The sequence below is a fragment of the Taudactylus pleione genome, unplaced genomic scaffold (genome assembly GCF_031769625.1).
Source record: "Taudactylus pleione unplaced genomic scaffold, aTauple2 ptg000061l, whole genome shotgun sequence".
In the NCBI taxonomy this organism is placed as follows: Eukaryota; Metazoa; Chordata; class Amphibia; order Anura; family Myobatrachidae; genus Taudactylus; species Taudactylus pleione.
Window position 1 is genome coordinate 13,249,761 of NW_028284463.1, and position 27,435 is coordinate 13,277,195.

The 27,435-nt window shown below is 43.2% G+C and overlaps 1 protein-coding gene across 1 annotated transcript; it reads right to left on the reverse strand.

Annotated features, from left to right (window-relative positions):
* Positions 1–713: 713 nt before the first annotated feature.
* Positions 714–17,300, reverse strand: CIAO3 (cytosolic iron-sulfur assembly component 3). The gene is made up of 11 exons (XM_088464760.1): positions 17,126–17,300; positions 15,280–15,375; positions 14,583–14,726; positions 13,751–13,883; positions 13,085–13,219; positions 11,712–11,830; positions 11,276–11,405; positions 11,121–11,193; positions 5,839–5,976; positions 3,267–3,424; positions 714–2,906 (listed from the first exon to the last, which is right to left on the reverse strand). The coding sequence occupies exons 1-11, from the start codon at positions 17,189–17,191 to the stop codon at positions 2,668–2,670; spliced, it is 1,431 nt and encodes a 476-aa protein (XP_088320886.1). The 5' UTR covers positions 17,192–17,300; the 3' UTR covers positions 714–2,667.
* Between the last annotated feature and the right edge of the window lie 10,135 nt (positions 17,301–27,435).

The following is a 27,435-nucleotide window of genomic DNA, read 5'->3' on the forward strand; positions in this document are numbered from 1 at the left end:
TCCTGGTCTTCTGTGCTGCATTTCAGACAGCAGATCACCATTTCCCTCCCGCACACCAGTCACACGGACGCTCTGAATCAGGGCGGGTTTTTTTTTTTTTTTGTGCGGCCTCCTGGCCTCTCCCATAGCTGTGGGTGACCACCCACAGCTATTGCGAGCGGCCAGGATGATGGTCGCGATGGTCAAGACCATCGGGCTTGCGACGAGACCCTTGTGGTAGGGTCTCGCGGCCGCAAGCCCCAGAGAGCTTCTGGCTCTAATAGAGCTGGAAGCTCTCCCACTGACATCACTGGTGATGTCAGTGGGGCCGCCCACAAACGGCAGGCGTTCGCTTGGGAACGCCTGTTTATGAAGCCACCCCCCCCCCACCACGCCTACAAAACAGAGCAAGCTGTCAAACAACATCGACAGCCGCCCCTTTTGTAATGAGTAACGCAGCGAGAGAATTTCTCTCTTGCTCCGGGGCTTGCGCACGCGCAGTACGGCCACTGCGCATGCGCAGAGCACACCATCGATCCACTCGCCAGCGCTCAAGCGCTTGCGAGCGGGTCTGAATCAGGGCCAGAGTTCTTTACGGGATATCAGTGTGAATTCCAGCTTCATGAACTACTTCTGTTTTCTTCCAGTAACTACATACACACAATATATCTAGTACTATGTAAAATCTATACACTATAACTGGCAAATACAAAAATAAATCTTAGCTGTATAAATTGCTTAAAAAAAAAACATCTTACAAAAATTTTATTGTCACTTTAGCAAATCATTCACTAAAAATGAGAAATTAACGTTACTGAATGTATTCATTTTACTATGGTTAAAAAAAATAAAAAATTCATTTTCTTAAAATTACACATATGTACAGTACAAGACACAGTGGATTCCACACAAGTGAAAAAGATGTCACATCATGAAATGTACAAAGTAAGAGGTAGTAAGAAAATGACATGTGCTGCTTAAGCATAGCGGAGGCAGACATTGTGTGGGCGGAGCCTGATCTCCAGGAGAATGCAGCCTATCAATGCACAAGGAACTAGTGATGTCACTGAGGCACTGGCAGTGTGATAGGGTGCAGTCGCATCTGTGAAGCACGCCCCATGCACAGCACTAATGGCTTCTCTTTTGTACCAGTCACATATGGGGCATAAAGAGAGGCACGGCTACTTTCTGCTGTCAGTAGAGGCCTCTTCAACTAGATGAGCTTCTAAGGAGGAAAATCAGAAGAAGCGCACTGTGACAATGTCGGGACTGTTCAAGGACCGACTGATGTCGCTCTAATTTCAGTAATCTTGGGCCACAAATTAGAATCTTATATTTTGCACTAATCGCTTCATTAGGAGACTCCATATTATTCTGTACATAGCAAGGCACACTCTCACGCTACCCAACTCCTGCTACCGGCTGGTGCAAGCGTTTGCCCCTCCGAAATAGTTTCCTGTAAGCCTGTGCGCTCTGAGCAAAATCTGGGCCTATTTGCATATGTCAAGATGCCCGGCTCAGAAAGGCTTTGTGTCGTACTCTGTATGCTCCGCACTTCATTTTATAAATGGGTCCCATTGTGGATAAGGGATCTGTGCACAGCAGGGAAGATGGAGAGCGAGCAGTCTCAGTCAGTCAGTCTCTCTCTCTCGCAGTCAGTCGCTCTCAGTCTCTCTCTCTCTCGCAGTCAGTCGCTCTCAGTCTCTCTCTCGCTGGCAGTCAGCCAGTCTCTCTCGCTGGCAGTCAGTTAGTCTCTCTGTCTATATTTATTTATATATATTAGATACATTATGACCTTTCCAGTAACTCAGTGCTGGTCGAACCATTAGTGCAAATGTCCATTCCACAAAAAAATTGTCTCACTGAGCAAGAGCCTAAAGTCAGAGGTTGTTACTGTATAATCACTTTGGGCGGGATGGATAAAGCGTCGCACTGTGAAAGCCATACATGAGATCGCCTGCATAGCGCCATTTGGTAAACTGCAGTTTTCATTGCATTTTAGGCTTGGTGCATCCCGCCCTATAACACACACACACACACACACACACACACACACCTGCTGTTCACAATTAACTAAAAGACTGTATATACATACATTTTATACGAATCAAGACATGGAGACAGACAATAAATAATGCAATCTTCTTATCTCAGAGATTCCATTTCCACCCCAAAAATCTATATATTACTCTTTCTATTGTATGGAGGATATGTATCCTATAGACAAACCAATCGGCAATAAAAACAAAAAATAAAGCTATGCGTGCAGAGACGTCTTCTCATTCATCCATCTTACTGTGACCGGGCGATGAGGGAGAGACGAAAGCAGCAAACTGATTATAAAATGCTTTGTGCAATCTTTATCGGTATAATTAGCACAGCTCCCAATTAGCTACATCTTCGCAGCACAGTTAGGGTTGGGAGTGTGCACATAGGACGGGGCCGATCAGCATAGAGGCGGCCATCTTAGTAAGGTTCAGCAGATCATAGGGGAGTCCTGATTTGACTGACAAATGTTTGCATAGTACATATTTGGGGGAGATGGATCAAGCCTACTAAATAGTAAAGAAGTTGCCCATAGCAACCAATCAGCTTCTACTTATAATTTTATAGAATGCACTTGATAGATGCTATCTTGGAGGCTTGATACACCTTCCCCCTTGGCTAATGCTGAATTCGATCTACTGATCACCATTTAATACTGAGCCCAGAAGAACTTTTCTCCACGGCGTGGTATTGTGTGTGTAAGGCCTCCGCCACACGGGCACCGTCTCTGCCCCCTAGCCAATGTTCATAAAGTTCCTTCACACGGTCATCCTGCTCTGGTGGCTCACACCTCACAGAACTGTACAGCTGCTCAACCCTGTGCAGCAAGTCCTTGCCGGCCTCTCCTTCTGCGCGGATCTGTCCGCCTCCATTCAAACAGCCTGGAAAGCAGAGAGACCACCTCAATTCACAGGAAGGAAAAAGACACAGAATAAAACATCTATTTACTGCCGAGCAAAGATCTCGCTGTGCCATAAAGCCAGTCTATAGATGCTGCAAAACTGTGCCAAAAAGTGAGGCTGCAGATGTTGTAAAGCAGTATCAAAATTAAAACATTTGAATTGTTGGTTACATTATTGATAGATATATAAATACCTTATGATAACAAATCGACAGAGTATTAAAAAGTGATTTTACAAAAAACACAACATAATTCGCAGACTAACTGGGGCCAATTGATCTTGGAAAACGTAACTGCGTTTGAATAAGAATAAATTAATTTGCTAACTGAGACGGGTTACCTGAAGGACAGGCCATCACCTCTACGTAATGGTAGGTGCTGCGCCCTCTTTTAAGCTTCTGCACCAGGTTCTGGATGTTCCGGAAGCCATACGCCAGTGCAAACTGCAGTAATACCTCCCCATCCCTTTCCAGCGTCACCTCCTGAAAGTCCTTGTTCCTGGAGTAAAACACAACCAGCAGTCATGCGTCTATACAGAGGTTCTCTCATCATTTAGAAACCTGCTATCCCTATTCATGAGACATGGCGAGGAATTATTACATGATATCCTTATTCTATATGGATTGCCTGCACTGCTGCCATCCTGGACTCCCAGCCACCCACATATCAGATATATGGTGATGAGAAGGGAAGCTCCACCCTCTCATGGTTAGTCTTACTAACACTTAGGCTATGGCCCTATTAGTAGGGAAGCTCATGGCTAGTCTTACTAACACTTAGGGCCATATCCTATTAGCCGCGATAACCAGTTTTTCCCCAATGAGCTTTCATTTGTGAAAACATTTTTACAAAAATGGTTATTGGGCCACCCAAGTACCCCGAGGCTTTCACGTGATGCGAAATCTGCATAGGAGTTATCGCGATTCTGTATTCTGGACCAGGTGATTAGTTGTGCAAAACCCCTATTTTTGGCTAAAAATGTCGGAACTTGGTGCAGAACCACTGGGAAACCTTCTTCAATTAATTATGCAAAACATTATTTTTTTTTTGTATTAGCTTATTTTGGCCAATAATGACATGTCATATGGATGGGACAGGTATATGGGAGTGCTGTATGGATGGGACAGGTATATTGGGGTGCTGTATGAATGGGACAGGTATATGGGGGTGCTGTACAGATGGGACAGGTATATACGGATGGGACAGGTATATACGGGTGCTGTACGGATGGGACAGGTATATGGGAGTGCTGTACGGATGGGACAGGTATATGGGGGTGCTGTACGGATGGGAAAGGTATATGGGGGTGCTGTACGGATGGGACAGGTATATGGGAGTACTGTATGGATGGGACAGGTATATGGGAGTACTGTATGGATGGGACAGGTATATGGGGGTGCTGTATGTATGGGACAGGTATATGGGGTGCTGTATGAATGGGACAAGTATATGGGGTGCTGTATGGATGGGACAGGTATATATGGGTGCTGTATGGATGGGACAGGTATATATGGGTGCTGTATGGATGGGACAGGTATATATGGGTTCTGTATGGATGGGACAGGTATATGGGAGTACTGTATGGATGGGACAGGTATATGAGAGTACTGTATGGATGGGACAGGTATATGGGGGTGCTGTATTGATGGGACAGGTATTTTTAAGATAAAAAAAATAAAAATAAAATGTACTGAATTTATTTTGGACAAAACAATATTGTTTTTTTGTCATTTTTTCAGTGTTAGAGAAATATGCTTATAGCAGCCATTTGACACAGTTTACGAAAGCCAAACCCTGTGATTATGGGCACTAACACACTCCTATAGTGTTACCCAATATCAGTTTACCTTTTTACTTTATTTTGTGGGGGCGGGGGGTGGACCGCCTGATTTCCCAATTTTCACCTGTAGTTAAAGCCCGTCATCCTTGCAAGATTTATCTTGCGAATGTGTTAACGCCGGTTTTGTAATAGAATTGCCTGATAAACGGGAGCACGCATACATGTGATAAGCGACATATTTGTGCGATAAGTTTACGCCGGTGTAAACTTATCATTATCGCGGCTAATTGGATATGGCCCTTACTGTGTGAGAGAATGTCCCTCTTGTCCCCGGCCGTGCGTTTCCCCCACGCCCCTGCAGCTCTTTGGTCGGGAAATCGCGTCTAACAGGTCCCAGCACTCCAGCTCATGCTAGTGTTAATTCTAGCACCCTGCATCGGTCACAACCCCTGCAGTTCCTCTTTCCGGCCTGAGGTGTTCTGGAGCTTCTAGCACACTCTGGTCTGTACCTCAGCAGTTCGGTGCATCAACTGAGTGTGCTAGAAGCACCAGAGCATAGAGCGACACCCAGATGAAGTGCACGGGTTGAGACAGGTGCAGGGTGCTAGAATGAACACTACATACAACTCCTCACTGCCTCACGCAAGACAAGAGCATTTGTCCGTGCCTCCAGCTTAGCTCCATCAATGCTGACATGACTCTCTGGCTGGATGGAGGAACCCCGGCACTGGAAGCAGGGCATGATGGGACAGCTGCTTAAAAAAGGAAAAAACCTCTACTAGCTTTAGCTTTCAAAAATAACAAGTGATATTGGACCTTCCATACATGTAATACAGACCAGTGGAATAGCTGATCTAGGTAAGAGACACACACAGTGTACAAACAGCGATAAATGATTCATATTACAATATTAGACTGGATTAAAGAGATTTTCCTCATGGTTAAGTGATAACTTGTTAGTAAATGGGGAGAAAATTAAGCACGGAAACATGTCTAGGATAAAAGTAAATAAAATGCAGGGGTTTCGGTGACCAATCGAATATGAATAAAATATCATATATTACTGATAAATACAGGAAACCATACAATATAACTTTAGCTCAGGCATACAATAATAAACCAGTCATCTTACTTTAAAGGCTTGTATGCGATTTCATTCACATGGATTCCAAACAGTTCTTGTGCTGCATATTTAAACACATGTTCCAGGTATCCGCCGGATCCCCCACCTTCATGTCCCAGCGGCTCCTCGTTCCCTGCACTGCTGAACCTGCGCAGAGACACAACCAGACATTCCATCTCCACACTCCTACAGCAAAACCATCACAAGCCACTGATAATAACCCTACTGAGAACAGCAAAGGACACCAACCAATGCATAACAGTACAAACAGCATATAAGGAACATACTGAAAACAGCGAAGACCTGCCCTTGACTCAAATTACCATGGAAAGAGCTTTATCATTTTGGTTTGTCCCATAGCTTTAATCCGTTTCTTGCGGTGCTCATTCATTTGGGAGAGTTGGGTACTTGGAAGGATTAAGGTTCTCAATAGTCCAGATGATGTAGATAAGTCATCACTGTGAGATTTTCCTTCTCCATATCGGGCTTGTGCAAATAGCTTTCAGATCTGGGACAGTCAGTAAGATGAGGTCTTCTCAAGTTCCCAGAACCATTCCAGGAATATACCAGTCTTGTATCCCGATTAGAAGGTCCCAGTAAGCACAATGACAAACTGGAGCCATAAAAAGCTTGTCGGATGAACTAATACAGGCCCATACATCTACAGCGCCGATTCTCCTTTCTGCCGATCCGCGGTCATCAATGACTGGAGATCCGTTGGCGGATCAGGGAAATTCAACATGTTAAAAATCCCGACCCCGGCGTTGGTAGAACAGGGAATTGGGGCAATTAATCTCAGATGTATGGGACCCCTTAAGGTCCCTCAAGTCCCTGTCGGTATTCTGCTTTGCCGGCTCCTGGAAAGACGGGCCCTTTCACTCACGCAGCTTGTACCACACCGAGGTCCTACCGTCTGTGAGCCGGAACACGTACACAGGTGCTATACGTACACTGGTCATGTCATACCATCAGCAAGAGTAACTTACACCAAAACATAGAGCGGACCTTTCTGCCTGTTACCTGTAACTGTTTGAGATCTTGACCAAAGTACACATTTATTATCCCTATTAATTATTATATTTTGGTGTGAATTCTGGGGTTACATCAACTATATGAAAATAACTACGGAAAGGATCATGAAGTCAGAGCCGTAACTAGACTTTTTGGTGCCAGAGAGAGCATTGGCAACCCCTCCCCCATTTTTTAAATAGGGACATAAGATAGTGCACCTGGAAAAGGGCCATGGCCTCATGGGGAAGGGCCAGGGAAGACATAGGGGAGGCCGGGGATAAAAGAAGAGGAAGCTACAATTGAGAATGATAATAAACAGGAAAATTGCCAGGCCCAAACAGCACCCCCTGCCCTGCATGCCCTGTGCCATGGCACTGGTCGCACCACCCTAGTTACGGCCCTGCATGAAGTAATGCCCCCACAACATTCTGCCTGTTTTCCTTATATGGAATTAGAGGCGGACTATACACCGATATTACTTACTGTCATTTACTTACTGACTGTTCCGAACTGGCCAGCCTAGCATGTGCTCGTTAAGTATATCCTCTAAACAAAAGACTTCTGCTGGGCGCTCCTTTAATTTCTGCAGATGCTGTCACTCCAAACAGTTCAACAGGCTGTTTTATATGACGATACTCAGCCAGAAACAGATGTGATTTCGGCAGCGCTGCAACTGATGTTACAATGTATTTGCAGACTTGAAACTTATTATCAACATAGGAGAGTGTTCCCTAAAGTAAAAAATAAAAAAAGGAAGTTTTGCAGCACACGATGCAACAGCAATCAGAGTCCAAATTTATGTATAACTTCACCGACTCCAGTAAAGGACTAAAGGTATATACTTTGTATACCACAAAAAAATATATATATATATTCCAAGAGAAACAATCTTTCTCCCCAGTGTCCAATAACATTCACAGATGTGGGAAAGTGATTTAAAACACACAATGTCTTTATTAGATAATATATGTGGATAAAAATATGGATTCTTCACCCTTCACTAAAACAGCCTATTTGCCAGCTGATCAGATGAAAGCAGCTCACCGGACCTGTGCGGACCCCGTCATATACAGACTTCCCTCTGAGGACACACCAGATAAGTGCTGCAGCTAGGACACCATGTCCCTGAGATGATATTAAAGCTGAACGCTGCAGTTCGTCTGCTAGGTCTGACGCTCTATTGGCTCCCCTCGGCGTGCACGCCGCCTGCTGGTCTCTATACAAAGACAGAGTGTGGTCTCTTATAAATCTGATTGATCAGCGCTCAGCTTTAATATCATCTCTGCATCAGAGGGAAGTCTGTATATGACGGGGTCCGCACAGGTCCGGTGCAAATAGGCTGTTTTAGTGAAGGGTGAAGAATCCATATTTTTATTCATATATATTATTTAATAAAGACATTGTGTGTTTTAAATGACATTCCCACATCTGTGAATGTTATTGGACACTGGGGAGAGATATCGTTTCTCTTGGAATAGATTTTTTTTTTTTTTTTTTTTTGTGGTATACAAAGTATATAACTTTGTCCTTTACTGGAGTCGTTGAAGTTATACATAAATTTGGACTCTGATCGCTGTTGCATCGTGTGCTGCTAAACTTCCTTTGTTTGACTTTAAGGAACACTCTCCTATGATGATAATAAGTTTAAAGTTTGCAAATACATTGTAACATCAGTCTGACATAAGTTACAGCGCTGTCGAAATCACATCTACTTCTGACTGAGTAACATGTACTCGTACTGGCTGAAAGGGAGCCCTTGTTGTCTGGGCCAATAAACTTATGTTTTCCAGTATTAACTTAAGGCCCCCCCATACATCAGCAATCTGAAAACCACAATTGAACAATTTGAAGATGTATTGCCCGATTTTAGAATTTCCCAATCTAGCAATCAGCGCCCATACACTACAGATCTTTTTCAGTGATTTGCAGATTGATTGCAGCAAACACAGATCTGCCAATCTTGAAAGGCCCATCATTTTACTAGTAATGGTCTGCAGATCTGCTGATCATGTCCATACACTAGCAATCTACAGCCCCAATCCATCTGTGACATCCAACATGTTGGACAATGTGATTGCATCCAAAAAGTGATTGGAATTGCTCAATCCGCGAAGCCCATACATTACAGATTTTTAGACACAATCTATTGCAAATTGCAGAATTGCCACAAACGATTGCAGATGTATGGGAGCCTTTACTAAAAACATAGGGTGGTAACAAATTAGCCCCGATATCTGTGATAAGTTCACGGGTCTTTGTGTTTTCGCTAGCGAAAAGATTGCGCTCTTCAAAGGGGCAGTAATATTAAATACTGAACACTTCTGGTTTTGTACTGATTATTGTCCCTTTAAGGGGCATATACAATTAGTCACATATTTTTCGCATGCCAGACTTTTCCCCAACATCGTTGGTTTTCAATGCGAAAAAGTATCGCGCTTATCCCCGCTTATCCCTGTATTCAATTAGAAATCGTCGAAAACGGTACCCAGCGAATTCGGATCTGGCGAAAAGTGCTGTCAGATTTGGGGAAATCAGCCCGACGCCCCCCAAAAGATGCACTGACATTGGGGATCACTATAGATACCCTCGAAAAGGCCTGCTGAAGGTATTAATTATCATCCTTTATTTATATGGCGCCACAAAGGTTCCGCAGCGCCTTACACAGTACATAAATGAGCAGACAAGTAAACCAGTTATTAGCCGTACAATACAATGCAGGACAAGGTTATAAACTCAGCTGCAAAACACAAGCAGCAGGACATGAGCAACCAGGTGTTAGGTGTCATTGTGGGGAGTTAGGAGTAAATGATACTATACGTAGGGGGAGGAGAAGCACATGAGGGATGAGGGCCCTGCTCGTGAGAGCTTACATTCTAAAGGGGAAGGGCAGACAAACAGGGGCGACACAGAGGGGTATATAGTGAGGAAGGAGCATGGAGCAGTGGGTTAGGATATGTGCTGCGGAATGTGTGTGTATAAGATGACCTGATGTTATGTCAAAATTAAGTCCTTCATTCATCTATCTCTGTGTCAACAAATAGATTTTGTTTATGTGTTATTTACATTAGAGATGTACAAAATAAAGTTGTAGCACCTTAATTATTGTGCTTGGGTACTTAAAATGATCTCAATAGCTGCTAATTAGCGTCTTTGCAGAAGTGGTGAAGAATAGCATTTAGCAGGTTTTTTGCAGAAAATAACTAGTCCCAGCAAATTTGGGGTACATGAAAATGGGTGCTAGCATATTTTAAAGTTGCTAAACTGAAGTTTAAAAAAATAAAAAATCCACCTGCAAACTTAAAAACACCTGGGGAATACTTGGGGGACCCCCCTGGAGTCTATTTCGCTAGTTTTTAAATTTGTCCTCCAAAACTTTGGACTTTTTCGCCCCCAAAATGAAAGTTCTTTTTTGGGGTGATCTAAAGTATTTTTTAAAACTTTTTTTTATGCAGTTTACCTTTTGGGGGACTGTCCCAAAGGTGCAGGGGGCTTTTCCGAAGTTTGCACCACAAAACCCCAATTCTGCACTTTTTTTCCCCGACACCTTTCGCAGGTTCCATTGCATTGAGTTTCCGCACCGGTGAAAAAAAGTCTCTGGAATTGAATATGGAGGAAAATTTTCGCATGGCAAAAGGACGTCACTCGCGATACTTTATCGCCGAAAACGGCTTTTCACACCTAATTGACTACGGTCCTTAGTCCAGCATCCAAAACCGCTGAAGAAGGGATGTCTTTGAAAAGCACTCAGTAAATTTAACCCTTGGGCTTATTTACATTAAAAATCTGCACCAAACCACAATAGCCAATCAAAAATCTGCTTTTTTTTTCGGTCTATTGCAAGTTACACAATAAGAAGTATTAGATTTATTGTTTTATTTTACTGCAAGTTCTACTTCTGAATCCGGTGTTAACCCTTCTCACACTGCTACATTTCCAATATGCGTTGGAACACAAATGACATCGTTGCTCTCTAAATATAAGCAGTATTAACCAAATAAGGATATATTTTATACACACTCTTGGCACATGCATATGTTATATACTTGATTTACTTCTCTTTATGTTGTCTGCAAAATAAATGCATTATCCTTATTAAAACAAAGTCATATTAGGAAACTGGTACTTGCCTATTAGTTGTACACAATACTTTTGCAAATATCAACAACAATGGCGGAGTAACACACCACTGTCACTAGGTGGCGATACTGTGCTTTTAATTTTCTTTTATATTGGGTACATTTTTTATTTATTTAGTTATTATTTTAAATATTAATACTCACTGCATGTCCAGGTGACAGGGTTTCACATCAGACAATGATATTCCCTCTTGTTCCAACATCCGCAATACTTCCCCTGTAATAAACATCAGTCAATTCGCATAATACAACACTAACTCTATAATCAGTTCTGTGGCGAGAAGACGTGCTGCCCCCACCTGTGGTGATGACACAATCCACATCGCGCGTCTCGTACTCCTGGTTGAAGAAGTCGGGTCTGGAGGCCTCCAGCTTCTTGTCATAACACGGCATCACCGTCACATGGTAAATCTGGTTAGGCTTCAAGTTCTGCATCGATCAGAGAAGGCAGGAAAGAGAAGGGATGGACTGTGAGTAGGGGAGCCATGTCACCTGACAATGTAAAGATTACAGTGAACAAAGAGTGGAGGCAGCCATTTTGTTGGAGAAAGTCACTAGGAATCAAAGTGGAGGCAGCCATTTTGTTGGAGACAGTCACTAGGAATCAGTGACAGCCCTGTTGCCTGAGGTAAATTGTGCGTAAGACACTTATAGGGTATGCACCTCATCCACAGTTGTACGCCCACAAAATGTCTGCCACCGCTATGAGTAAGTGACATCTACTGCACGCCTCACCTTTTCCTGTGCCAAGTGGCTTTTGACCAGCGATCCCATGGCTTGCTGTGGGGACTTGGTGACACTGATGTATGGGATGATAAAGGAGCCATGGGTTTTCTCTGCATAACAAATCCAACCTGAGGGAGAAGATCAGTCAGTAGAGGCTAAACAGTAATTTATCAGTTGTGTCTCCACGCAAGGCTTCCTGCCTGGTAAGGATAACCTGAACTATAACACACTCAAACGTTATATACACCCACATTATTGTTTGTATTATTGTACCAGACACAAGATAAAACACATCTGCCCCTATATAGAGCTGCATTATGCTGGGGCGCATCTCAACACTAAGGGGCCCATTTATCATAAAATATTTGCGGCTTATTCCCCGAAAACGGGTGTAACCACAAATATTTAGTATCACCCCCATGTATGAAGGAGGGACCGCAGCAGATATTCAGATACCTGCTGCGATCCCTCTATTCCAGCAGGAAGACACATCCCCCATAGGTTTCTATGGGGGATGCAATGCTGGCAAATTTACCAACATCTGGAATACGAAGCATATCGGATATTGGCTAACGCCATCTGAAGATGGCATCAGCCCATTGTAGCCAACGGGCTACACATCATAAAACTTACAGCATTGTCGGCTGTGCATGTTCAGTCAGTGGGACTGAGCGTGCGCAGTAGCCCTGACAGCACTCAGGGGACATCGCAGTATGATACATCCCAGCGCTATTATCGTATATTGCAATGCTATAATGGGCGGTAATACCATGCCCAGATAGCATTGCTGGGCCCCCAAGTACTAAGTACTTGAAAGGCAATGGTGGAGCTTACAACTACTTGTTAAAGACACGCCTACAAAACACATAAATCTAATGTTTGAGGCTCTACATACATGTGCAGGTGAAGGGATGCGTGGCTAACTTACTACACCTATCCTGACCCGCTACTGCCGGTGAAGTCCCCTGATTTGCTTCCTGAAGTGCGAGGAGCCGCAAGTGTTGATACATGCGGCTCAGGACTGTGTGTTATGTGCAGCGCGACAAGCTTACAAAACACAAAAAATTACCACACACAAATGCACTAGCACACAACCTGAAGCAGGACCTAGATGAGTCAGAATGTCGACTAGCGACTTTATTGTCTGCATGGTCTTAAAATGTTGGAACAATCTGCAAAATGGCCGCCTGCCCCGTGTCTAGGACTTTACTATTAGTTTTTTAAACTGGTCAGTCAAAATAATGCCTCCTAATTGTTCTGCAGAGAGCACGGCACAATGCTGGGTCATCTGTTTGCGGGCAGCAGCTATATATGGATGGTTTACTGAATATATAACACGGTAATACAGTATTGCCGGGTTATGCAGCATCAGCCACGTTTACCTGGGCAGGCCGAGGCCAGCATGGGAAGTGCTTTCTTCTCCTCCTTCTGCCTCTTATAGCGGCGTATAAACTCCCGCTGACTCTCCAACAGGCTGAAGTTCCGGGAGAAGCTGGTGTCAAACACGTGATGCACCCCTAACAAATACATAATGGTATAATATACTTATATACACTGTAATTTACCCTTCAGCTATGATGTGCCTACTCAGACTCCAAATCGGTCGACAACATTTCTGCCTCCCCCTCGTAGCTCAACTTGTTTTTGCCAAGGAGCCAGTTTGCCTCTACAAGCTTTAGGCTTTACTTCTAGCTCTAAATGAGGCCCACATAGATAATATAATACATGTAGTGTTAATTCTAGCACCCTGCACCGGTCACAACCCATGCAGTTCCTCTTTCCAGCCATAAGGTGTCGCTCTCTGATCTGGTGCTTCTAGCAAACTCAGCAGATGCTACAAACTGCTGAGAAACAGACCAGAGTGTGCTAGAAGCACCAGAGTAATGAGCGACGCCCCAAGCAGGAAAGCGTAACTGCATTGGTTGTGACAGATGCAGGGTGCTAGAATGAACACTATACAAAAGTACCCAGAAATAATAGGAGTGGCTATTTGGGATGATCAGGAAGCAGCAGACGATCATGAGAACATTTTAGCTTATGCTCCTCACCCAACTGCTTGAAGAACGCGGTCAGTTTCTGAGCGGTCTCCTGGATACTAAGGTTAAAATTTGCAGCGAGAGAAGCCCGAGACTGAGGAGAGACGGACAACACAACCAGCTTGCACTGAGACGGGTCCTTTGTCTGAGGAGGAAGCAAAAACAGGAACACGACGTGACAGAGGAATCAGCGTAGAACAAAGGACCCACAACACCTTATCGTCCGATCCGTTCACTTTAGTCTTTCTAGCACATTAACAGGTCCAGCAGACATGATGTCACCAGTCTAACGCAGACGGCGGTTACTCCACCATAGCAACACTTTTTCCCAATGGCCCTCATGAGTTTTATTCAAAAAGCTCACTAAATTATACTACAGTATGTACATACAGCAAGAATAAATATGCTCTTAACAGGAGGTAGTTGAAATGCCGGCTGTCGGGATACCGGAGCTGACATCCCGATGGTAAGTAGTGACGCTAGGGTAGAGACTAGGGGGAGGGATAGAAATAGGCATTAGGGGAAAGGTTAGGTTTAGGGGTAGGGTACTCACTGGCCGTTGTCGATATTTTAACCCTGTTGGGACGCCGGCATTTGGATTCTGACCACAGCGATCCTGAGAGCCGGCATCCTGTACCCGACCCGTTCTAAAGTGCCCGACTGAATGTAAAATACATAAACATCAAGAAACAATCAGCGATCTAATATAGGTAATTAATATATGACCCTGCCCACTCAAAAAAAAAAAAAACATCACTTATCCAGCACAAATCACACTCCTAAAAAAAATTAAATAAAAAAGTTAAAAAATAATAATAATAAAAGTTGATAATACAAAACATACTTTGTTCTGTGCCAGTACTTTGTACAGCTCCTCGTGGCTCTGCTGCGTGATCAGAATACTTTCCGCGGAGGTCACACAGCCGCTGCACGCCAGGCAATCATTCAGGGTAATCTTTGCTTTTTCCAGCTTCTGGGATGCTCCGTCCTGAAAGACGAATTCAAATTGTGTCTCAGAAATGGTTGTTGACTTTGATATACTACAAAACAAAGAACAGCACACATTGATAAAACGTATTATGCTAAAACAGCTGGTGTAAGGAAATTATCACACACACTATGAGACATGTCGCTCAATGAGGACGTTGTGACAGCGGATTTGCAGTGTTTTACAGAGCAGAGTTATGTACACATACAGTATTGGAAGCAGCAAATCTGTGAGAGAAACCAAAGTTTATGAGATGAAGCGATGACGTCATGTGAGGCAGCACACAGCCTGCATGATGTCACTGGTTCCTGGCGAACCGATAGGCTGTCTACGTATGAACACTGGTACGTCCCAGAAAATGGCTGCCTCAGATAGGCCCTTCTCAGGCAACAAAAGTAATTAACAAGATTCACAGCTTAAGTGCTATTCTGGGTTCCAGATCCATGATTTGATGGATACCTGTAAGAATAGTGACATTTTCTTTTACAACTTGTTTCAAGTCAGTTTATTGTGGGAAGAGGAACCCGAAATAGTGGACTCTCCTTAATCTCACCTGACTAATTTGGAAATAACTTCCGTCATCTTCAATTCGGATCTTGGCGGCTCCTTTTCCAGTTTTCTTCTCAACTTTAACTGGTTTAATGCAATCCTACCAAAAATAATAATAATCATCATATCATGCTCTAAATTGCACATTTTTCTTCAATATTTCTGGGTATAATTACCTATAAGTGGCTTTTATCACTGTTCTCAATAGACCCTCTGGGGTCGCCCTCCATGTGACTAAATGTCAATGATAGCTCACAAAGATCCGTGGATCCGCGATTACGCTGTTGGATTGAGACCATGCTGAGACCATGGAAGCTTTGGACCGGCCTTGTCGGTAATGCCACCCCAAACGCTTGCTAAGGTACACAAGTGCATCTACTTGTCTATCAAGGTACACACCCATTCATGGCCTTTCGCCTTTAAAGCACCACCCCAATCATAAAAACAATCTACAATTGAGCTGGGTACATACAGGTCGATAAATCGGCCATTCAATCGAACGGCCGAAATATCGGGAGCATGTTGGCAGATGTGTACTCCCGATAGGTCTGTGAACGACTTTGCGCAGTCATATCGCATCGGCTGTGCAGCACAGCAGATGGCCGATATATCGGTGCGTCTGATAAAAAGCCAGTGTCCATTCCCGCAAGTCGGGATTATCCGTTTACCCCTTTCCCATCTAAATGATCTCATCTCGCAAAATAAAACCTTGAATTCACCCACCCCTTGAGGGCTGACCAGGGCGAATTGCAGAGGTCTTGAAAAAGAAGGGTCAACATTGCAAATAATGACTCTTTGCATAAACTTAATGTTATTGTCAATAAAAACCTTTGACACTTATGAAATGCTTGTAATTTTACTTCAGTACACCATAGTAACATCTGACAAAAAGGTCTAAAAACACTGAAGCAGCAAACTTTGTGAAAACCAATACTTGTGTCATTCTCAAACCTTTTGGCCACGGCTGTATATATAAACCTTAATGTAAATGTAAAGTGGGTATTGTCCTTTGTTTGTGTTGGAATGTTTTGTCTGCAATATCAATTGTTAATGTTTTATTGTTGGGGTAAACGTCCATAGGATGTGGTACAGCAACTATCACTGTAGCTCTTCCCGTTTAGGCTCTAAATCTTGGGCCATATGTACTACGGGGAGATTTATGTCGGTTTTGCCCGCAGGATTTAAAATGGCAATGATATTAAAGGCAATGGTTCTGTATTCCAAATGACTGCCAGTTTAAATCCTGCAAGCAATCTGCAGCACACCATCAGCTTTGAAAACCCGGCACTTAGCAAATACGTATGATCCCTTATCTCCATTAACTGTGCAATAAATACTAATTAGTAGCATTATTAATTAGCTGATAGCATTGTCTATAGCGCCGAATTCACCCACAGGGGCCTTATATTACACCAACTCGTTATATAACACCTAATGCATCATCTCACCTAATACTGAAATGTCTAAAAATAAATGAAGCTATAAACTAGTTAAGGTGCAGTATGCCGTAGAACATGCTGGAGTCACCTTATTCAAATAAAAATAACTTAATAATAAATAAAATAAAAAAAACAGCAAACTAATATAAGGGCATTAGCACATACAGCTATAGTAAATAATGTGCAATTACTTTAGTATAGGGATTATTAAACCTTACGGAAAACTGGGCATATGAACATTATAGGGAAGTGGGTTATAGCAGATCACGTGAGGAGTACCCTGTTCCCCAGGCACTGCAGGGCATGCTTTGAATAGCAAAGATGAGTGATCCCCAGGTCCCTATGCTAGTATGCATGCTGGATTATACCGCATCATTACTGATTACCCCAGTGCTGCGTGTCCTAACTCACCTGTGACGGCCCGATGAAGTCGTCCAGATCGGTCAGCTGCAGCACTCCGCTGAAAGGAGACGCCATCCCTGCCACACTGCCGTAAGGAACCCGCCACGGACGCTTCTGTCGCAAAATTGATGTCAGAGCATGCTGCCGTAAAGCGAGCGCATGCGCGCCCGGACGCTTCTGTCATAACCTCCCGTACACGCTGCTGCCGTAAAGCGAGCGCCCGGATCGGACGTTTTTTTTTTGTCGCGCAGCTGTCATCAGCTGGATCGTTGCACAGTGCGAAGGGGTTGAGGCTATTTCCCCTTCACTGTAAGGACCTAGGGCCCTATTTACTACAATCCGCATTTGTAATGCAGATTGTAGTGTGATATTAGCGACTGAATTCGCATTGCGGGGACAGAGCTTGCGATAAAGCTCCGTCCCTGCGAATCCCCTCCGCACACTAGTCACGGTATTTTAGCAACAAAATACCGTGACTAGTGCCCCGCGCTCAGGGCCGTCCGGTGTTGCCGCCCCTTCCCTCCTCCGCTCCCTCCCCCCTGAGCTTAAATATATCCCATAGCGCTGGGATGGAGGTGGGCGTTTTCCTGCGCTCTCCGGAAACAGTAGCGTTCCGGGCGATGGACCGGCTTGGCCGAACCTGGAGCTGCTACTGCCCGCGCATGCGCTGACCATCCGCCGCTGCTACCCCCTGCTAAGCCCCGACACTAAACCCCGCCCCCCGCATTCGCGGACCCCCCCTCCCTTAAAAGCACTTACCTGCAGTCATCGGTGCTCCGGTGATGTCTTCCATGCCTCCGGTCAGCTGATATCCCATACTGCACTGGGACCCTACCACCTGATGACCGGGCCGCAGTGCAGCATGGGAGACCAGCTGACCGGAGGGGAGTCATCACCGGAGCTCCGACCACCGGTCCCTGGAGTCAGGTAAGTAAATTTTTTTTTTACCTTTTTTTTTTTTATTATTATTTTTAGCAGAGATCAGCTTGCGGTCTGTTTAAACCACACAGCTGATCACTGGGGCCGGCTCCAGGCTCTGCCCGTTAGAGCAGAGTAGGAGGCCGGTAACCACGTAGGAGACCCTGGATAACGCCACCTCCAGGTGGCGTTATTATCACAGGGCTTTCCACGATATTTTATTACATTTTATTTTTAGTAACTTTGGTCAGATCACATTTCCCATTACAATTATGGGAAATGTGATCTGATTACTAAAAATAAGTGAGAATTAGGGGTTGGAGTAGAATTTTACGAATTCTGCTCCAATTGACCTGTAATAACTTTAGGTGATACTAAAATAATGTGAAAAGGGTGTGAAAACACAAAACACCCTTTTTCACTTTATTTTAGTAAAAATAATGTTAATAAATAGAGCCCCTAATCCTTATGGTGAAGGAGAACTAGGCTACGTTATATCACCAATTTGCCTTAGGACCCCTAGTGGTCAGAACCTGCATATGAAGGGGACTGCACTTTTTAGACCCCTACTGGTCAGGTTCTCATGCTGTATGTAGGGCAGGGGTGGGGAACCTTTTTTCTGCTGAGGGCCATTTTGAAATATTCAACATTATTGGCGTGCCAGATGCAGTACACACCCGCTCCGAGTGACATCACACAAGTCGGGGTCACAATCGCCGGTGATTACAGCAATGCCCGCAGCATCCTGAGGATACTCCAGGGAGCTGTAAGGGCAGCGGTGTGACAGTCTGAAGTAAAGCATCCTAAGGACGCTCCAGGCAGCACTGCTGCATAGATTCTGGCTGCAGGATGCCATTCTAGGCACCCTGCTAGCCAGATGAGGCTGGCAGAAAAAAGCTCAGAGGGCCAGCCCAAATGATTTTGCGAGCCTTATATGGGCCCGGGCCTGAGGTTCCCCATCCCTGCTGTAGGGGAAATAGTCCAATTTATACAAACAAGGCTATTTCCCCCTTTACCTAAAGGACCGTTTACACTCCTAGTAGTCAGAAAGCCACCCTCACTTGTGCTCTTGGCTCTGCTTCATACTTGACTACATTTGAAAAAGCATTTCAGGGAGATTGTGACAGCAACACCCATGAGCGTAAAATGGACGTCTACTGCTACATCTGAGAGGCGTGTCATAAAATGTACAGCAGTTGCCGCTCAGTAAGATCTACTCATACCTCCCAACTGTCCCGCTTTGGACGGGACAATCCCGTTTTTCTGGGACTGTCCTGTCGCCCCACCAGCGGGCTGCAGCGTCCCGTGGTGTGGGGGGGGGAATCACACACCGCTGCTTTGCATAGCAGCGGGTGAGTAGATGCCATGCACATGCGCACGGCATCTATACTTGTGCAGAGTCTCTCGGGGCAGCCCAGCGTCTCCCTCAATGATAGGCCCCACCCAGTTTCATCAGCGCGCGACTTCGGCACAAGTTAATGTCCCTCTTTCAAGTCTACTTGCTTATGAAAACACTAATACATCACTGTGCCTTATAACCAATGCAGGGAAATGGCGCTGATGATCTTATTTGAATTTATATATCTAATTTCTTTTTTTCCAAGTATATAACAGCTACATAATAAGGTTAAAGTGCAATCAGGGAGATTACTAGACACGTCAGGGAGATTGCTACTATGTCAGCGAGTCTCCCTGACAATCAGGGAGGTTTGGCAAGTCTGCCCTGTCTCCTCAGCCATCATACTCAGGCTTTGCCACTCTGCTCCCCACCCTTCACTCACTACCTTCATAAAGTTCCCGCATAGCTGAGTGATACTGGAGAAAGGGCCGGATTCATTACGGATCGCAAGTGCGATTACGCACGCAATCGGCTGATTGTTGCGTTCTGCGCATGTGTATGCAGTGCGCGTGCGCGAACTAGCCACTGCGATCGGGACTGAGAATATGCAGACCCATGGCAGAGTGATTAACAGGAAGCGCCGTTTAAACATTACGGATGTGTGTAGGGTAAGGTGGACGTCCTTATGTAGTGCTGTGACGGCATAATGATCACAAAGGATTAGCATATCGCAGTCAGACTGCGTGCATAATCGCAGCTGCAATCACATTTGTGACCTGTAGTGAATCAGGTCCAAAGTCACAAGCTCACAGTGACATCCTCCATTTCACATTCATGCTTTTCATTTATAGTTTTGCCCCATCTCACACTAAACAATATTTACTTCAAATATCTCACCTCCTCCACTCCTCCAACCCATCCACTTATTTGCTGTCTTCAATTCCCTCTTCTGCTCCTCCATTAAACTCTTCCTTGTCTGCCCTTTAGTTCGCTATCTACTTTACTACCAGAAACAACGCCACACCGCCATCTACCCCCCCCATGCCTATTACAGAGGGTGAAGCACACATCTTTTCCTTATCTCCTGTCTCTGCCTGCTCCTAGTGACCCCATTCCATCTCACCTCACTGCCACTCTCCTGATGCTTGCTCCCATCTCTTCATCCTGTCCCCTTTGTCACAGCTCTTCAGAGAGACGCCAGGATCAGACCCCGTCACCTACCTCTGCGGGCCCCGACACGCGGCGTCTTCCGGCTCCCACTCTGTGCTGTGGCGGCTCTGACAGGTCCCGCTGGTCTTCTCTCCTCATGCCGGTGCCTGCGCTCTCCCTTCTGTAGCAGGGCTGGCGTTCCACAAAGCTCCAGCAGCCGCTCTCCGGGGAGGATGAGCGCGGCCATCTTGGATTTGCCCATGTGACGCCGCCTCCTCCAATGAGGCAGCTCCTACACAGTTTCAGCCAATGAGCTTCCTGCAGCCTCTATAAAGGAATTCCTGCTGCAGTAACAGGTTGCCAGTGCAACAGGACTCTTAGCCTTGTCTAAGTGGACTTCCAAACTGTGCTTCACTTGCATTCCAGCTGATTCTTCAGTGCTACACTGGTGTATGCGTCCAGCCGTCCTCCATTGTACTTGGAGTCCAGTTACCCTCCGGTCCAACATGGATATCCAGCCGTCCTCCATTATACTTGGAGTCCAGTTACCCTTCTGTCCTGTCCGGGTATCCAGCCGTCCTCCATTATACTTGGAGTCCAGTTATCTCCCGGTCTTAACCGGAATACAACCGTTTCTCAGTAACCACTCAAAGGTCCCTGCTGTCTATTAGTTCCTTCATGCGCAGGAACTTCCAGAGAGCGCCTCCGAGTCTAACAAGACAGATTCAAGACCCAGCCCAGGAACACAGAATCAAATTCCTTCGCCTGTGACACCATTCTTCTGGCTTTAGCTCCTCTTCTTTCTAACATGACATCCCATGAGTCTCATCCATCCTCACCCTCACTTTACCCTCTTACTAGCTATCACCCTATCTCTGTACTCCTCTATGCCTTCAACTCTTTGAGATTAATTTAGATCACCTTATTTCTCACCTCCTAATCACTTCTTGACCCTTTCTTAGCCCCCTCTTATCTCCTGCTAGACCTTCTCCCTGGCTCCTTCAGCCTCCAATACCCTTAGTCATCACTGATGACACACAGATCTACCTCCACTCCCTTCATTCTCTAGTGTCTCTGCCATTCTCCCATCTCATCCTGGCTATACCAGCGTTTCTGGTACAGCCAGGCCAAACTCATTGTTTCCCCCCTTCCAGGGACTCTCCCTCCTTTCTCTGTTAACACCCTCTTTTCTGTCCCCCAAGTCAAAATCAAGTCTTCCTCTCCTTCACCCATCTCATCCCAGTGATAAAGCTAAAGCAAAATATAAAATCACCTCCGAATTACAACAAGTAGTCAGTCTCCAAATTAGAATAATTATAAATAGGAGAAGGGGAATCAGTTGGCGCTGTCAATAAGCAGCTGGTTCAAGTGGAAGGTGTCAAACTCCCAAAATTATAATAGAAAAAAAGAGAGATAGGGTATGAACAGCGCTGGTAAACCTAAACCATTATATCATAAATATATTAGCCAAAGATTTCATCATATTAAATGATAGTACATAGAAGTGTAAATACACATAGAGAGATATAGAACATTCATACAATAAAAAAACAAATATATTGGATATATTGTGAAACTCTATATGGCTTGATTAGGAAGTTAATTTAATGCTGCAAGTAAATTCATATATATTGTCATTGGACAGCTGAACATAAGAAACAAGTCCATAAAAAATGAATAAAATAAATATAAATGAAGAAAGCTGTAAAAATAAGATGGAGACAAAAGTATCATTTTAAAAACAATTTGATGAAATAAGAGTCCTGTTAAAAATCTCAGTCCAAATGATAAATGTCAATATCGGTATAACAGTCACTGGCCTCAGTGTATAGATCCGGAATAATATCCAGCTAGTTATTAATTTCCAGCCTTGGTTTGAGATCTTCATGGCCCGATGTATATACAGGAATTGCTGCAATGGCGTGCTGGAGATGAAGAGTATGTAGCTGGAAAAGGATGGATAGTGCTGATCCGGAAACAAGTCCACAGGAGGTTCCAAGTGCTGTATTTGCTGTCAGCGGGGTGCTAAACGCGTTTCGTCGTGGTATAACCCACAACTTCCTCAGTAGCATGATCCCCAATGTCCACGTAAGGGCTTATATACCCTTATGTAGATGTTAATGATAAGCAGCTGTAGCTTGTTTAATGTCTAATCTATCAAGCCGTATAGAGAACCATATCCAGTTATACATTAAAAAATTCACATAAATAAGCATAACTTAATATAATATAAGTAACATAAATATTAAGAAATAAATCAGTATAAGAGTATCTGATCTCGTCAGACATGGGAAGTAACATCTGGTCACATGGTGTAAACACAGACCATGTGATCCGGTTTAGCCTATAAAGACTAGTATTGACTTTCCGGGCTGAATTGTACTGCTGGGTCACATGTTATAAACATAAGTCACGTGGTCGGATTAAGTTGTAAATGGTGACATCTAATGTATCGGGTCACGTGATATAGACAAGGAACACGTGATCCCGCCTGTCTTATTAAGCCAATAGTATCTTTCTGGCTGTGTATACAAAGTCGGACCACGTGATGTAAACATAAGTCACAGGGCTAAGCTCATTATGTTTATTAGCTTCTGTGTGATCAAAACTCATTATAGGATCGTGTAAGTAGGATATTTCCAAATGAATAAAGAAACATATTAAAAATAATATACAGCCAATCGGTAAGAAGATGGGGTCATATGATGTAGATACCAATATACAGTGAAATCAACCCACGGTGTAGTTGTAATAAAACACTTAGATTTTGATCGATTAAGTATATAACATTTTGTGAAGATATATAGCCTAAAAAGAATACATATTCATAATCATGATAATGATTTATTTATCTCTATCTGCTTAATCGGAGATCATTTAGTTCTGTAAAAAGTATATGATTGTACATATTCTACTCTTAATAGTATGAGTCATTCTAACAGAATGTATCAATATTGATAATCAATACAAAGCATATGAAAAATTCATCAGGTCTTAATATAAGTCCCTTTAAACCTCTCTATATAAACCAAATATTAAACACTGTAATTCTATAGAATATTTGTCAGAATGTGATGAACATCGGAATATTGGTAATGACAAATCTTCCAAGTGATGGTCAATTAATTTTAGGAATAAACAGAATCTTATAGACAGTAGTAAGAGTATAGCAGTATAGAATAATGAATATATATATCATTGTTATATCAATTGTAGGAAATGGGTGATCTACCTGGTTTCCTAACTTTTGAAAATATATGAATCTATTAAATTCTATAGACTCATTAAGGCCTCAGGGTGTAGAGAATTTAGTCTAAACATCCAGAGGACTTCCTGGCGGCATAGGGTTTTGAACCTGTCTCCACCTCTCTGAGTAAGTGGTATATGTTCAAGTGCTATAATTTTCAGAGATTGTGGATCCCTATCATGTTCTTTCAAATAATGAAGAGACAAACTGTGAGTAGTAACTTTGTTAATAATATTGAGGCGGTGTTCCATAAATCATCTCTTCAAGGGTCTTGTGGTATGGCCCACATAATATAAGCCACACCCACATGTAATTAAATAAATAACACGTAGAATCGCAATTTATGAAATTGGTGATTGTATAAAGATCATTTGCATCGTTAAAAGTCATGGTAGTGGTTTTCTTAGGTGTATAGGAGCACATGATGCATCTAGTTTTCCCACAACGATGAAAACCCGGAGGCCTGTAGGGTAACCATTGTTCAGAATTTTTTATTCTATTCTCAATCTTTAAATTATTATAAGGTCTAATGTGGCTCAGTGCCAAAACAGATTTTAAAGATTTGTTTTTCCTATATATTATAGATGGTTTTGGAGGTAAAATATCTCTCAGGATGTTGTCTTGTCAGAGGATTCGATAATTTCTATGGATATTATCTCTAATTTGCTTGTGACAAGAATTGTATTTGCAATAAAATGCAACATCTTTATCTTTGGTAGTTGGCTCTTGTTCTGTATTTATTTTTTTATTTTTTGTCACATGTAAATTAGACCTCTCCATACATAAAACTTCTTGGAGGGCTTTTTGTAAAATATATTTGGGGTAACCTCTCCTTCTAAATGAAGACAACATGTCACCTGTTTGTGTATGGAAACTAAACTGAACAATTCTTACGTAGTCTCATTAATTGCCCTTTTGGAATGTTTGCCTTCCAAGGGTTATGGTGGGCACTTTTAAAATGTAAGTATAATTGGGTATCTACTGATTTGGTATAATTAGAAGAATGTATGATGCAGTCTCGCGTCTCTAGAGTCACATTGAGGAAGTCTATACGGTTTGAATTGTACTGATAAGTAAAGGTGAGATTGAAAGAATTCCTGATGAGTGAAGAAGCAAAACGTGAGGCAGAGGATAGATCCCCAACCCAAATAAAAAATAGATCGTCAATGTAACGGCCATAAAAAACCAGGCTCTCACCAAACTCGCTCCCCAACACATGGAGGTCCTCGAAGTCCCCCATATATAGGTTCACATAGCTCGGTGCAAACCTGGTTCCCATTGCTGTCCCCATGACTTGAAGATAAAAAGTGTCTAAAAAAAGGAAATAATTATGTGTAAGAATAAAATAAATGCAGTCTATAATAAATATCCTTTGTTCCTGCTTAATATCAACATCCCGAGACAATCAAGATGAAATACATTGAACTCCAACTGTGTGAGGGATATTGGTGTAGAGAGAAGATACATCCATAGTAAGGAAAGTATAAGACAGTTTGTATTCTATGGACTCAATCTGCTGTAAAAAATTAGTGGTGTCTCTTAGATGTGATCTCAAAGCAGGAACATAGGGTTGAAGAAAGGTGTCAACATAGTGGTAAAGTTTGTATGTGAGGGAATTTACACCAGAGATAATGGAACACCCGGGTGGTGAAGTGAGGGATTTATGGATTTTGGGGAGATGGTAATAAATCGGTGTGACAGGATATGGGTTATAGAGAAACCGCCATATCTCCCTCGATATGACTCCAGAGGCAAGGGCCACATCCAACAAAGTTTTAAGTTCAAGGAGGTATACTTAGGTGTGGTCTGAGGGTAATGTACAATAGAAAGAGTGATCACTCAATTGATTAGAGGCTTCCTTTGAATAATCAGCCCTGTCTTGGACCACCAGAGTCTATAGAATTGAATACATTCATATAGTTTTGAAAGTTAGGAAACTAGGTAGATGGGGTCCCCATCACTCATTTCCTACAATTGATATAACAATGATAGATACAGTCAGGTGCATAAATATTGGGACATTGACAGAATTTTCATATTTTGGCCTCTATTCACCACCACAATGGCTTTGAAATGAAACAAACAAGATGTCCTTTAACTGCAGACTTTCAGATTTAATTTGAGGGTAATTACATCCAAATCAGGTGAACGGTGTAGGAATTACAACGGTTTCTATATGTGCCTCCCACTTTTTAAGGGGCCAAAAGTAATGGGACAAACTAAACAATCCTAAATCTATATTTCACCTTTTAATACTTTGTTGCAAATCCTTTGCAGGCAATTACAGCCTGAAGTCTGGAACGCATAGATATCACCAGACGTTGGGTTTCATCCCTGGTGATGCTCTGCCAGGCCTCTACTGCAAATGTCTTCAGTTCCTGCTTGTTCTTGGGGCATTTTCCCTTCAGTTTTGTCTTCATCAAGTGAAATGCATGCTCAATCGGATTCAGGTCAGGGGATTGACTTGGCCATTGCATAACATTCCACTTTTTAGCCTTAAAAAACTCTTTGGTTGCTTTTGCAGTATGCTTCGGGTCATTGTCCAATGAGTTCTGAAGCATTTGACTGAATATGAGCATATAATATTGCCCGAAACACTTCAGAATTCTTTCTGATGCTTTTATCAGCAGTCACATCATCAATAAATACAAGGGAACCAGTTCCATTGGCAGCCATACATGCCCACGCCATGACACTACCACCACCATGCATCACTGATGAGGTGGTATGTTTTGGATCACGAGCAGTTATTTTCCTTCTCCATACTCTTCTCTTCCCATCACTCTGGTACAAGTTGATCTTTGTCTCATCTGTCCATAGGATGTTGTTCCAGAACTGTAATGGCTTTTTTAGATGTTGCTTGGCAAACTCTAATCTGTCTTCCTGTTTTTGTGGCTCACCAATGGTTTACATCTTGTGGTGAACACTCTATATTCACTCTTGTGAAGTCTTCTCTTGATTGTTGACTTTGACACATATACACCTACCTCCTGGAGAGTGTTCTTGATTTGGCCAACTGTTGTGAAGGGGTTTTTCTTCACCAGGGAAATAATTCTTCTGTCATCCACCACAGTTGTTTTCCGTGGTCTTCCGGGTCTTTTGGTGTTGCTGAGCTCTCCGTTGCGTTCTTTCTTTTTAAAAATGTTCCAAACAGTTGATTTGGCCACACCTAATGTTTTTGCTATCTCTCTGATGGCTTGCTTCACTGATAGTGACAGCTCTTTGGATCTCATATTGAGAGTCGACAGCAACTGATTCCAAATGCAAATGTCACACCTAGAATCAACTCCAGACCTTTTACCTGCTTAATTGATAATGAAATAAGAGGGAATAGCCCACACTGTCCATGAAATAGCTTTTGAGTTGATAGTCCCATTACTTTTGGCCCCTTAAAAAGTGGGAGGCACATATAGAAACCGTTGTAATTCCTACACCGTTCACCTGATTTGGATGTAATTACCCTCAAATTAAATCTGAAAGTCTGCATTTAAAGGACATCTTGTTTGTTTCATTTCAAAGCCATTGTGGTGGTGAATAGAGGCCAAAATATGAAAATTCTGTCAATGTCCCAATATTTATGCACCTGACTGTATATTCATTATTCTATACAGCTATACTCTTACTATTGTGGATAAGATTCTGTTTATTCCTAAGATTAATTGACCA